Source organism: Bos indicus, chromosome 7 (assembly GCF_029378745.1).
Source record: "Bos indicus isolate NIAB-ARS_2022 breed Sahiwal x Tharparkar chromosome 7, NIAB-ARS_B.indTharparkar_mat_pri_1.0, whole genome shotgun sequence".
In the NCBI taxonomy this organism is placed as follows: domain Eukaryota; kingdom Metazoa; phylum Chordata; class Mammalia; order Artiodactyla; family Bovidae; genus Bos; species Bos indicus.
In genome coordinates, this window is record NC_091766.1 from 17,771,149 (window position 1) to 17,784,761 (window position 13,613).

At 58.2% G+C, this 13,613-nt stretch overlaps 2 protein-coding genes across 5 annotated transcripts; one reads left to right on the forward strand and one right to left on the reverse strand.

Annotated features, from left to right (window-relative positions):
* The first annotated feature begins 968 nt into the window (after window positions 1–968).
* On the forward strand, window positions 969–10,433 carry DENND1C (DENN domain containing 1C). 4 transcript variants are annotated; one of them, XM_019964335.2, is made up of 23 exons: window positions 969–1,101; window positions 1,930–1,994; window positions 2,077–2,120; window positions 2,273–2,322; window positions 3,039–3,158; window positions 3,241–3,310; window positions 3,491–3,571; window positions 3,659–3,724; window positions 3,827–3,880; window positions 3,993–4,103; window positions 4,926–5,026; window positions 5,133–5,178; window positions 5,285–5,386; window positions 5,476–5,601; window positions 6,573–6,677; window positions 7,444–7,534; window positions 7,635–7,675; window positions 8,150–8,221; window positions 8,821–8,865; window positions 8,936–9,043; window positions 9,236–9,315; window positions 9,463–9,670; window positions 9,782–10,433. In XM_019964335.2, the coding sequence occupies exons 1-23, from the start codon at window positions 1,085–1,087 to the stop codon at window positions 10,373–10,375; spliced, it is 2,397 nt and encodes a 798-aa protein (XP_019819894.2). In that variant the 5' UTR covers window positions 969–1,084; the 3' UTR covers window positions 10,376–10,433. The 4 variants fall into 4 exon arrangements, with proteins under 4 accessions (XP_019819894.2, XP_070649072.1, XP_070649070.1 ...); XM_070792971.1 differs by having other exon boundaries at window positions 9,748–9,918; XM_070792969.1 differs by lacking the exon at window positions 8,150–8,221.
* CRB3 (crumbs cell polarity complex component 3) lies at window positions 8,009–13,533 on the reverse strand. The gene is made up of 5 exons (XM_019964337.2): window positions 13,380–13,533; window positions 12,975–13,156; window positions 11,924–12,012; window positions 11,272–11,415; window positions 8,009–10,933 (listed from the first exon to the last, which is right to left on the reverse strand). Exons 2-5 carry the CDS (start codon window positions 13,054–13,056, stop codon window positions 10,862–10,864), a joined length of 387 nt encoding a protein of 128 aa, XP_019819896.1. The 5' UTR covers window positions 13,057–13,156; window positions 13,380–13,533; the 3' UTR covers window positions 8,009–10,861.
* Window positions 13,534–13,613: the final 80 nt, after the last annotated feature.

Here is a 13,613-nt window from a genome sequence, read left to right on the forward strand (position 1 = left end):
GTCTGTGGGATTTTGCATGTATGTGCATGACCATAAATGTCTCCTGCCTTGGTGCTTTCAAGTGTGTCTACTGATTTTTGTTTTTCAACATGACAACTGTCCCAGGTGTCTGTCTGTTTTTCAGTCTGCAACACTGCTTGGGTGTGTCTCTGACACTGTGTGTCTCTGACACACAACACTGCTGTGTGTCTCTCTGTGTGTGTGACTATGTCCGGCTATGAATCTGACTTGAGGTTGAGCCCTGACCGTGTCTGTCCCTTTGTTACTGCTCTGCATCTGTGCCCTGTGCATTTCGGTCTCTTGTCTGGCTCTGTTTCTCTGATATTCCATTTGTCTCGACAACTGTGGTCTCTGTGTGTGTGTCTGTTGTCTCTGTCTGGAACTGTTCGCTGGGTGCAACCTGTGTGTTATCCCCCTGCGCCTGTCGTCTGGATGGACAAGGACTTCTTTATGTATGTGTTGTCCCTCTGTGCTTGTCACTTTGTGTCTGTGACTATGTGCTGCCTTTACAACTGGGTATCTCTGTGTCTGCCTGCGGTCTGTGACTGTTCTGGCCTGTTTGTGTTGGTCACTTCCTGGCCATTGTGTGTTGCCTGTTGGTGCCTGTGTTCTGTCTGCTGTCCATCCACCTTCCTTGTGCCCCCCACCCCCGTGTCCACTCTCCATCCTGGCTCCCTCTGGCGGTCCCATGAGGAATGGCCAGTGCAGATGGACCAAAGGGAAAAGAGTTAAGAGAAGAGGAAGCACTTTAGGCAAACTGTGAGTCCTGGGCTGCTACAGAGAAGGGAAGGCTTGGATGTAATGGTGGGGTCCACACGTGGCCCATCCTGGCAGGCCTGGCAGGGGATCTGGCCTCTGAGCCTACAGACCTCTTGCCCACCCATCCTGCGGAAGGCTAGAAGGCAAGACGCCTGGGTCTCTCACAGTGGGTGGGGGCAGGAGCCTTCCTCTGGGGACGTCACCCGTTAAACTTCCTCTCTCAGCCACACAGGAAGCTGAGGCGGCTCAGGGCCCAGCCCCAAGAAAGCACAGGCCCCCAGGACCCCTGGGGAAAGGGTCCTGCTGGGCCAGCCCTCCAGGGACCATGGGATCCACAGCCGAGTAAGAGCTGCCCCCTCTCCCATCCTCTGGACCAAGATTCCCAGACCAGGCCTGGGCTGGGGCTGAGGGGAGCAAGGCTGGGGCAAGCCGGGGAGGGACCGTGAGTCACAGGGGCAGGTGGCTGGAATCAGAGTAGGACTCAGCTGGCCTACAGTATGGACTCTGCTCTCAGGCACACTCAGGCCAATCTGGGACTTTCCCCTGTCTCTCTCTCCCTCTCCCTCTGTATGATTAAGTTTGTTGCTCTGAGCGTGTGCCTTTTGCTACATCTCAGTGATGGGGAGTCTGGCTTCCGGGGCCAGCAGTGGGGGAAGGGGGACTCTGTGTGTCCATGTGTGTGTGTGACTAATTGTGTGGGATTTATGTCAGTGTGAGGATGAAGCTCAGCGTGAGGAGGTCCCCATGTTTGGGACAGTGTGTCTGCACTCCCTCCCATCCTCTTTCTCTGTCCCCGAAGCCTCTGCACGGTGGGTGTGGGGAGAGGGCCAGGGGAGGAAGGCAGAGACTGCAGGCTTCCCAGGAGGATCAGGGCACACTGCCCTCTTTCCTTGGATAGGAAACCTGGGATCAGTCCCCAGGGCCCCATGAAGTCTTGGGGCAGGGCCTCGCACATATGCCCAGTGACCCGACCGGCTATGCAAGAAGAGGGGGGTATACTGGCTCGGCCACACACACACACAGTCTTACCTGGAGAGTCAGATCTTTTCAGGCAGACACAGTATAGAATCGCGCACACACACACATACACACACACACACAGTCACGCACATGTGCAGGCACACACACAAGCAAGTCCCTGGACCCACTAAACCCTTTTCTGTCCCACAGAGGGGGTCCCCCTGCCCTGTTTGATTGGTTCTTCGAAGCAGCCTACCCTGCCTCCCTGCAGGAAGGTGAGTCAGGGGCCATTGCTGGGGGAAGGGAGACGGAGGGTGGGCCTGGGACCCTGAACTTAGTGGCTCATTTTCCGTGCAGATCCCCCCATCCTGCGGCAGTTCCCCCCAGACTTCCAGGACCAGGTATGCAGGCTGGCTCCTTTCTTCTCCCGGGGCCAGGGCCTGTTCCCCTGGGGGAGGGGCCCCAATGTCTGGGACCACAGACCACCGCCGGGAGCTCTGCCGTGGGGCCCAAGCTGAGTGGCCAAGCAGTGTGTGCTTCTCTCCATCCCCAGGAGTCTATGCAGATGGTGCCTAAATTCTGCTTCCCTTTTGATGTGGAAAGGTATGGAAGGAAGCAGACACCCGAGGACCCAGGGATCCAGACCTCTCATGGACCCTCAGTACTCAAACACCCAGAGACTCAGATAGCAGAGCTCATATGCCCAGGGGTCTGAGATTCAGGGGCCTAGGGACTCAGACACCCAGGGAATTTGACAAATAGTGACCTATACACAAAGGGACTCATTTACCCAGGGACTCAGGGTTCCAAAGGCCCAGGGATTCAGGGGCCCAGGGATCCAGGGGCCCAGGGATCCAAGGGTCCAGGAACCCAGGGCCTCAGGGACCCAGGGCCTTGGGCTGAGAGATCCAGGGACACGGGGACCCAGGGGCTCAGGGATCCAGGGACTCAGGGAACCACGGACTCAGGGATTCAGAGACCCAGGAGCTCAGGGACCCAGGGCCTTAGGGATCCAAGGACTGAGGGGATCCAGGGACTGAGGGACCCAGGGGCTCAGGGACCCAGAGGCTTGGAGATTCAGGGGCTTTGGGATCCAGGGACTCAGAGAACCAGGAACTTGAGGGATCCAGGGACTCAGAGAACCAGGGACAGAGGAACCCAGGGACTCAGAGAATCAAGGACCCTGTCAACTAGGGACCTATATGCCCAGGGCTCCAGACTGATGGACACAGTATGAGGAGCGTTGCCAGGGGCATGGAGGGGAGGGGGGTTCACAGGGGTGGGATGCCCAGGTCTCTGAGAGCCTTTCCTGCTCCCAGGGAGACCCCCAGCACCGCTGTACAGCATTTCACCTTCGTGCTCACAGATCTGACCGGCACCCGCAGGTTTGGTTTCTGCCGCCTGCGGGCTGGTGCTCTCAGCTGTCTCTGTATCCTCAGGTGTGGGAGCTGGGGGTCTGGGGGTGGGGGTTGGGGACTCTGCCCAGGGGCACTCCATGGAAATTGTGTCCACTCTCCATAGCCACCTGCCTTGGTTTGAGGTGTTCTACAAGCTGCTGAACACAGTGGGGGACCTCCTGGCTCAAGACCAAGTGAGACCAACCCTCCGTCATTTCTGCAGGAGTCCCAGCCCCCTGCCCCACCACCACCCAAGCCCTTAGCCTCCCAAGCCTGACCTGGGCCCCTTGACTCCTCTCAGACCATCCAGCCTGAGTCAAGACCCTCAGAGTCCCCAACCCACGTCCTGGCTCAGATATCCCACCCCCACTCAGGTCTCAGAGGTGGACGAACTTCTTCTAAATCTGCTGCAGCAGCCCCTTCCTGGGACCCAGGCCTCAGTAGGTCTGGAGTTGGTGAGTACCCTCGGAGGCCGCGGACCTCCGGTGGCAGGATAGGCTGCACCCAGGCCCTGAGGAGTACACCGTACATCTCTCCCCCAGGGCAGTGGAGTGAGGATTGCCAGTGCAGAAGGCCTGCAGTCCCCTGTCCCTGGGAAGAACATGTCGGTGAGCAGAGATGGGGAACCCTGGAAGGTTGGGATCCCCGTGAGGACAATCCACTGACTGATCGGTCCTCTCCCTCTCCCCATTCCCCCAATCCCCCGCCAGCTTTCCTGCTTCGTGGCTCCCGACTCCAGCCGCCTGCCATCCATTCCTGAGAACGTGAGTGGAGACCCCGGGAGGGAGCTCTGGGGGAGGGTAGAGGTCCAGAAACCAGGAGGGGGCTGTGAGATCCTGTGGTCCCTCGTGTCCAGCGTCTCTCTCTGTTCTTCAGAGGAACCTAACGGAGCTGGTGGTGGCGGTGACCGACGAGAACATCGTGGGACTGTTCGCCGCCCTCCTAGCAGAGCGAAGGGTCCTGCTCACGTCTAGCAAACTGAGCACAGTGAGGCGGGGGTCGCCGGGCCAGGGAGGGACAGAGGCTTCGCTTGGCCTCTCGGGGCGGGACAACCGGGGCGGATTCCTAGCTCTAACCCCACTAGGCGAGACCCGAGGACAAAGTCCTGGCTCTGCGCCTTTGAAGGTCATGGTTGCGTTGAACCCTGGTTCCACCTTCTTGGGGGAAATCCGAGGGGGATGCTGTATAGTCTGGCTTTGGTGCGCTGAGTCCAGGCTCCACCCACTACGGGCCGGAACAAGACTGGTTCCGCCCCCCAAAGGGTGAGCGCAGGGAGGCCTAAATTCTAGCTCCGCCCCTAGAGAGGAAGGACAGGGGAAATGGAGGCTGCATGCTGGCCCCACCGCTAGGGGCGGGACCAGGGAGGGACTGAATTCTAGCTCCACCTCTTTAGGGGTGGGGTCAGTGAGGCTAACCGTTGCTCCACCCCTAGAGGCGAGACCAGGTCCAGCTCAATCCTAGTTCTAATTCTTTCAGGATGGGGTTGGTGGGCTGGGTCGCTGTCCTACCCCTAAAGAGAGTGATCCGGAGAGCTGAATATTAGCTTCGCCCCCTAGAGAGAAAGAGACTAGCACGTGCCGAGTCCTGGCACCACCAGCCCCCAACACTGTAATTTGCAGAATTATTGGCCTTCACGTGAAAGTATTTCAGTTTTCACTTCTTATCCAGTATTCGCTGAGGAAAGGGGTGGAGGGAGACAGGAGACAGAGGACGTGAGAAATGAAGTCGGGGGAGCCACCGTCCCAGCGAGGAATCCTTGAAGCTGGGAGTCCAGGCTCTGACTCCAAGGTCCCCTCCACCCGTCCCCAGCTGACCTCCTGTGTCCACGCGTCCTGCGCTCTCCTGTATCCCATGCACTGGGAGCACGTGCTGATCCCCACGCTGCCGCCGCATTTACTGGACTACTGCTGGTGAGGGTCGGGGCCTGGGGAGGGAGCAGGGCTTGGGGAAGAAGCCTGGGGTCCTGGGGACCCGGGGACGGCGCCTGCGTGACCGGGCCCCCTCGGTCGTCCACAGCGCGCCTATGCCCTACCTCATCGGAGTGCACGCCAGTCTCGCTGAGGTAAGCGGGAGCGGGCCTGGAAGGCACGGGCGGGCGGAGTGTGTACCCTTCCCCGCCCGAGATCCTCGGGCCCTGAGCGGCCACCCCCTCCGACTCCCCAATGCAGAGAGTGCGGGAGAAAGCCCTGGAGGACGTCGTGATTTTGAACGTCGACTCCAATACCTTGGAGACACCCTTCGACGATGTGCAGGCGCTGCCCCCAGACGTGGTCAGTGTCACCCGCTCCCCAGCCTCCTGCCACATCCGGTAGGCGAGGCTCAGCACCTGCCCGCTCAGCGCTGCCCCCTTGTCCCCCAGGTGTCTCTACTGAGGCTGCGGCTAAGGAAGGTCGCTCTGGCCCCTGGGGAAGGGGTGTCCCGTCTCTTCCTCAAAGCCCAGGCCCTGCTCTTCGGAGGGTACCGCGATGCTCTCGTCTGCAGCCCGGTGAGTAGCAGGAATGAGAAGGGAGCAGCCCCGTGCCTGCAGGATAATAATACCCAGTTTTTATGGAGTGCTTACTTTGAGCTTCCATTTGCGTGCTAAGTCGCTTCAGTCGTGTCCGACTATCTGCCACTCCATGGACTATAGCCCTCCAGGCTTCTCTGTCCATGGGATTCTCCAGGCAAGAGTACTGGAGTGGGTTGCCATTTCCTTCTCTAGCGCTTCTGTTTGCTCATCTGTAAAATGGGACCACAACAGTCCCCACCCAAAAAGGTCATGTGTGTCTGAAATGCTCGGACAGTGCTTGGCACATCGCAATAGATAAACGCGAGGTTTACAGTTGCTGTCATTATCTCAATGCTCATAACAATACAATGAGAGGGATACTATTATGGTCCCAGTTTACATGTGAAAAAAACAAGGCTTGGAGAAAACCCACAGCAGGTGGGTGTTGAAGCCAGGGCTTTGATCTGCTGACTTTCAACCCTGACACCCTCCTCACCCCTACCCACAGTTTCTCACAACTGTTCTATAAAAAGGTTGTCAGAGAGTTCCATCATTTGAGAATCTGATGTTCCAGTCAGCTCTGCCCCTGAACTCAGCCGGACACTGTCCATTTCTCCTCCTCCTCTGTCTCCACTCCATTCTGGCCCCTCTTGTTTGTTTGTTGCCTGAATCAGCGCTCTCATGGAGTCACTGTAAGTCCCCTCTCCGGGTTCTCACCCCCGCGCTCCATAGTCTGACCTCCTCGCAACCGCCAGAGGTCACTTAGGAGCATGAGTCAGGTCCCATCTGCCACCCGCCTCCGGGTAAAAGCCCAGGTCCTCCCTGCTGCCCATGAAGTCCTGATGGAGTTCAAGCACACAGAGGCACTCCATCAATGTTAGCTACACAGATGGACAGTAGAATAAGGAAGGCAGAATAAGGGATCCAGGAGAGCCGCGAGGAGCTTAGAATTCGAGTCCTTCTTCCAGGGCCAGCCTGTCACCTTCAGTGAAGAAGCCTTCTTGGCCCAGAAACCCGGGGCGCCGCTGCAGGCCTTCCACCGGCGGGCTGTGCACCTGCAGCTGTTCAAACAGGTGGGCCAGAGCCTTGGGGGCGGGGCTGAGGCCGGAGGGGCGGGGTTAGGGGCGCTGGTGCGCGCATCCCAGAGGGCGGAGCCGGGGCTGGAGGGATGGACGACTGGGTTCACCCGGCGGGGAGAGAGTTGGCCCTGCCGGATCCCCCACTCCAGGGTCTCCGGGGTGGGAGAGACATGAATTCTTGGGTCTCTAAAAATGGAAGCCCCCTGATCTGAGTTCCTAGGGATAAGCTTTACTTCTGGGTCCCTGAGGAGATTGGGCTGGAACCAAATTATTGAGTCCTAACGCGGGGGCCTCCTGGATCGAGGATGGAGGTTCATGTCAGACTCCCTTTGCGGGGAGGGGAGGCAGGCCGGCCTTTTGGACCCCAGGGATGAGGGGAGGGGGAGGTGGAACCGGACTTTTGGGTTCTGGGAAGAAAGTTGGATGAACTTTAGTGTCCTTCAGGGCGAACTGGCTTCTAGGGTCCCTGGAGGTGGAGTCGACCTCTTCCCAGGGTCACTGAGAGGAGGCAGGCATGTGTGGAGTGGCAATCTTACTTCTCCGACCCTGTGAGCGACAGAGTCTGGTCCCTGAAGACAGATCCTGACTTGGGGTGGGGAGGGGTGGACCTCTGACTTGCTGAGATGGGCTCCAGACTCCTGGGGCCTCATGTTGGGGAAGGGTGGGGCCAAGGATGTCTTGTCTTGATAGGAGTAGATCCCTAGAACTTGCATTCTAATGTTTGGGGCACCCTGATTTCCTGTTTCTCCCACACCCCCAGTTCATCGAAGGCCGACTGGAGAAGCTGAACACGGGTGAAGGCTTCTCAGACCTCTTCGAACAGGAGATCACTTGTAGTGGGGCTTCCTCAGGTAAGCTCTGCACCTGGCCTCAGAGCCTCCACCCCACCAGCACCCCCACCTAAGCCCAACCACCCTGAAGATGCTATGCTCTCTGCTCTCTTCTCTGCAGGGACACTCCGCTCCTACCAGCTTTGGGCAGACAACCTGAAGGTAGTAATACCACTTTTAGTGTTTATCACAGGATTAAATTAAACCCATAGCCATCCTCACTATGCCCATTTATAGAAAGAGGTGAAAAAAATCAAGACTCAGGGAGAGGGACTTTCCCGGCAGTCCAGCAGTTAGGACTCCGCACTTCCAATGCAGAGGGCAGGGGAGTTTGATCCCTGGTCAGAGAACTAAAATCCGACATACCACACACACACACAAAATACACACAACAAACAAAAAACCTCTATGCCTATGGTGATAGTTATGCAACTACTGTAAACCTACCAAAAATCATTGAGTTGCGCAAGTAAGGCAAGTGACTTGTATGGTATGTAAATTATAACTCAGTTTTTTAATTTAATAAAAAAGAAGATTCAGAGAGGAAAAAGGGTTTTTCCAGCAACACACAGCCCAGGTGGGCAGGTGGGGTCTAGGATATGCCTATGCCTCTCTGCCTTGGCTTTCTCTCCACAGAAAGGTGGTGGTGCCCTTCTGCACTCCGTCAAGGCCAAGACCCAACCAGCTGTCAGGAACATGTACCGCTCGGTGAGGCTGGGGTGGACAGACCAGTTACCAGGGTGACCAAGCCAGAGGATGTTTTAACCTTCCGTTTAGAGGACAATTTATCAGAACTGAACCAGCAGTTAAACCAGTTGCAATGTTTCCTACTTTTATTTTCCATTGACTGTGTTCTTTCACGGTTGTCAGATCGTCTTTCCTATTTAAAAATGATCACCAGGACTCTTTGGCAAACATCTTGGGGTATTCCTTCTTAGACACTAACATTTCTGCTTCCACGCTTAGTGTTTTGTTTTTCTCCCAAATCCAAAAGTTTCCTGGGACCGGCTCCCGCAGCTTGGAACCGTCTGTTGAATTTTTATTCTTTGCTCGGCTTTTGAACACGGACTTTTTACGGCGTTCCGGCTTTGCTGCTGCCTGTTTCATTTGGGGGTTATCTCCTCAGGGAATATTCCTTTTGTATTAGTCAAAGAGGCATGTTTGTATTGACGCCTTAGCTGGTACAGGGGGATTCTGAATGTATTTTGAGTCACCCATGAGCAGATGGGGAGATGAATCTGGCCTCAGGGGTGGAGGGCCTGGTTCTCAAATGCCGGTGTCAAATCACTCTTTCGGTTCCTCCATAGGCAAAGAGCGGCTTGAAGGGTATGCAGAGTCTTCTCATGTACAAGGTAAAGTCAGTGGCCAATGCCAGGGGACAGTGGGGGGAAGCAGTTCCTGGCTTACCCACCCTCTTCCTAGGAAGGGGACTCTGGCCTGCAGAGGGGGGGCTCCTTGAGGGCCCCTTCCCTCACCAGCCGCTCAGATCGCCTGCAGCAGCGCCTGCCTATCACCCAGCACTTTGGACAGGTAAGCCCCGTCCCACCTAGTGCCAATGCACACACCTGGAATTATCACCACATCCTTCTCTCCTTCCCTGCCTCCAACCAGACATCTCAACTACCCCAAAATGGGGTGCCCACACCATCCCCCATTCACAGAGCCCCCCAATTCTGTAGCTCCTGAGGCCCTGCCCCCAGCCCCCAAATGTGTCCTTTGCAGAATCGGCCCCTTCGCCCTAGGAGTCGCCCCAGCAGGAGACTTAGGCTGGAAGAGAAACCTTCTGAGTCCCTGGAAGAGAGGTAAGACTCCAAGGCAGGGGGTTGGCGGGGGGGTGGGTAGTGTTGGAAGTGGGGGCCAAGACTTATGGGAAAGTGGGTCCCCAGACTCCAGACACTTCAGGGCAGCTGGTCTGGGGCAGGAACCTGAGGCTGTCCATCCTCACCCAGGACACCCTCCCTGAGCCCAGAGGATGCTCAGGACCCGTGGGCAGAGGAAGCGCTGGATGGCAGCTTCCTGGGGTCTGGAGAAGAACTGGATTTGCTAAGTGAGATATTGGATAGCCTGAGCACGAGAGCCACGCGGACTGGTAGCCTGCGGCCCAGCCAGAGTTTAGACTGCTGCCACAGAGAGGACTTGGACAGCTGCCTCAGCCTGGTGAGAGCCCCACTCCCCGGCCCCCCAGTCCTTCCCCATTTGTCCATCCAACCTGCCAGCACCTGCTTCATCCAAAGGCCAGCAACCTGCCCATCTCCCACCCCTACCCAGCCTGACATACCGGGAAGATCGAGTTGGCAAGCGGATGATGACAAACCGCCAGAGCCCCAGCACCTGTCCTTGCTGCCTCTGCACACCCCTCAGCCTTTGGGTGCCACAAGCTCCAGGAAGCACCCCACTTGCCAACTGCCCTCAGAGACTGGCCCAGAAATTGAGTCTCCATCCCAGTCTTTGACAGCTTCTGCAGACCCCAGCAGCAAAGGGGACCCTGGATCCTCTCCCACAGAGCCCCAGCCTCCCCACTTCTCCCCTCCCCATGAAGCAACTGAAGATCCCACAGCCCAGGAGGACCCCTGCTCCCAGCTCTTGGCAGCACCCAGCCAGCCCAGCCCTCCAGAAAGCCCCCGACCTGAGCCCAACTTGGGTGTTACCTGGACATCCCAAGCCCTTGATTCTGTCTCGGATCCGGGTTCCTCAGAGAACCCCGGAGCCTCACCTTCAGAGGGCCTGCTCGCAGTTCACCTCCAGCCCCTCGAGGAGCCAGAAGCCCCCAGGTCCCCAGCTGCACCTGCAAGCAACTGGCAGGAGCCCCAGGCCAGGAGCGGGCCCAGAGTCGCTGAGCTTAAAAAGTGTTTTGAAGGTTAAGGACCAAGGATCTGGGAGAGACTCTGGCCCCTTGTTAATAAAGCCTCAAGAGCCCAAAGCTGGATTTTCCTGACGAGTTTATCTGGGAGCCCTCTTTTGCTCAGAAACCCACACCACTCACCACCTCCCCTCCAGAGGCAACCTCAGGCTGGCTCTTAGGTGAAGCTAAAAGCCCCTCCCTTCCAGGAAGCCCTCCCAGCCCCTAGGGCCCTCCAACAGCCTATGTGCCCTGTAGGAGTCTCCTTCATCTAGGCTAATTCCTACTCCTACCAGCCCACAGGAAGGTCTTATAATATCTCACCACCACTATATAGATATATGTGTAAAATGAGCAGCCTCAGTGTCCCCTGCCATCAAAGGCACAGTCTTAGAAGCACCTTCTTCCCGTCTATTGTTAAGCACTGGGTGGGTTTGATTGCCCAGAGAGGGCTCTGCCTTCCCCCAAGGTCACACAACCAGGAAGGGTGATGGGTAGAGGAAGGGGACCTAGATGGGCAGGCAGCCCCGCACCGTCTCCTTGGAGTCCTGGGGAGCCCGGGCCTCAGCTGCGTGGGAGAACTGAAAGGAAAGGAGAGGGGGGGAGTGTCGGGCCTGTGCGGCAGCGGGACAGATAACCGATGGTGCAGCAAGCGAGGAGGTGGGTCCCCAGCCCTGGCACCCCAACTGCAGGCAGAGTCAAGCAGAGGCGGCATGCTTCGCAGAGCCCGCCCGGCAGGTGCCCCGCGGCCCCCCAAGTCCTCCGGAACCATCAGAGGCCGGTGTCTCGGTGGCTGTGAGAGAGCGAGTGCCGGGCAGTCCTGAGCAGTGTTGGTGGCTGCGGCCAGCCCCAGCCTTCAGATGAGCCGCTCCTCAGGCGGCAGCTTGAGATTGGGGGGCGGTGGAGCTCGGGCACCCACCTGCTCCTCACTGCTGGGCCGGTAGGTGCCCTCCGTTTGCCTCTTCTCCCGTAGCTTCCGCACCAGCAGGGCCAGACCCACAGCCAGGAGCACGGCAGCCAGGAGAGAGAAAACCACGATGATGGCGGTGGTGGCCTCCTGTGACTGTGGGGGAGGGGGGATGGGTGTGAGTTACCCCTGAATCTGGACATCCTGTCCACCCCCTGACCCGGAGAAGCCTCTAGGGATGGTAATCCCCTCCCCCAACATCTGCCACCTTGGGTGACTGGGTTCCTTCCCCCAGGGTTCCTGATCCCCATCTATCATACCTGGGCTCCTGGGCTCTTCCACCTGCTGTGTCTGGGGTCCTCCTTCCAAGTGCCTGCCACACCTAAGCTTCTAGCTCCCCCTTCCCCCTGCCTGAGAGGCACAGGGGGCTCCTGACCTTGCCAGGCAGGGTATTCTTGCTCACTCCCTTCCAGGCATTCTTGGTCTCCCCATTTGCCAAGTTGGCCTTCTGATCTCTCCCATAGGGTTCTCCAATGCCTCCCCCTACCAAACCCAACCAGTCATCCCTGAAAGTCTAGGCCCTCCCATCTGCTACCTGAGGGACTCCTCAATAAAATCCCTTCCGCCCTCCTCCCCTATACACCACCCTCCCCACTCAACTCACCAGGCCTCCATTGGAACCAGGGCTGGGGCCAGAGGGCGTAGTGGTGGTGTTCACACTTGTGGACCAGGTCGTAGAAACTGCTGGGGAATCTGTAGAGAAGACAATGCTAAGTTGCTCAGTCATGTTCAACTCTTTGCAACCCCATGGACTGTATAGCCTGCCAGGCTCCTCTGTCCACCGGATTTTTCAGGCAAGAATACTAGAGTGGGTTGCCATTTCCTCCTCCATGGGACCTTCCCGAACCCAGGGATCGAACCTACAGCTCCTTCATGGCAGGTGGATTCTTTACCTGCTGAGCCATCTGGGAAGCTCCAGAGAAGATAAATGAACCCCCATCTATTCCTTTCCATCTGGAAACATCTTCATCATCCTTGGGCATTTCCCCTCACTAGAACTCTGCCCTTCTGAGTCTTTCATTCTGTGGGTACCCTCCATGAAGGGGATGGCCTCACTGATTTTGCTTCTCTGGGGACCCCCACCCCTGGTAGCCCAGCAGCGAGTAATCAACCAACAGCAGTTTGCAGTTTGCACTGAGTTGGGGGCTATTATAATGGATAGTGTCTGGAAACCCAGCCCTTCCCCACCTCGACAACCCACCTCCCCGGCCCTCCCTCAGCCCTTAAGGAGCTGGGCGGATCCCGTATTTCCCCGGAGTGTCTGACTCACACACCTCCCCCCAGGCACCCGAAACTAGAATAGAGGGCAAAAAGGCAGGGTCCAGACCTCAGGCCAGTCTGCTCAACCTGGGCCTGAAGCCCCAGGCAGGCTTCCTCCTGATTCGCATTTCCCAGAGTCCTCAACCTTACTGAGACTCCGGCCCGCAGGCCTCCTCTCCCAGCAGCTCACAATTCCACCCAACTCAGGAATTCTCCTAGACCAACTCCAACCTTCCAATTCGGAAGGACACAGAAATTCTAACCCTCCAGCTCTGACTCTATCGACTCCGGCTCCCAAGGCATCACATGCCCGCACCTGGGTTCTTGACCTCTCCGTGTTCCAGGGACATAGCTCTTCAGAGCCCAGACCCCCAGCGTCCCGGACCGGTACCTACCTTGCCCCCCGACCCGGCCCCAGCGGGCCAGCAGCAGTGGCAGGCCGAGCGCCAGAAGCGGCTCCAGGCTCGGGCTCGCCATGGGCCGGGTGACAGGCTGGTGGCACAGGGAAGGGGCTTGTCGCGGGGGCCGCTCCTACCGCATCTCCGGCTGGGGGTACCTTCGACCCCGCACCTGGGAGCTGAAGGAGAAAGGCCAGGGCGTGGGGGAGGGGGCCGGATCCAGGCACAGGCCCCTGGGAGGGGCGACCCGTGCTGGCCACCCGCAAGTCCCGCCCCGCCCCGCCGCCAGAGGTCAGAGATTAAAGCTTAACTCGGGGCGGCGCGTTCCTGGGCTAGGGAAAGGGGAAGAGGAGGGAAGAGGGGAGGGGGCGGCAGGCCCAGCCGCACGACCTGCCTCCTTACCTGGTCCGGGCACCTTCGACCTCGCTCTGGGTCTGGATGCCGGTCCTTCGCTCGAACCCTCGGTACGTCGGTCAGTGGCTGGGTCGCACAGTTCCAGCTCCGCCCGCTCACGTGACCCGGAAAGTTTAGTCACTCACCTGGGAGGGGAGCGCACTTCCGGCTTCTGCACCTGAGCCTAGATGAGAGGGCGGGGCCTAGAGGGGGCGGGGCCGCGCCGCGGACGCACCTGTAACG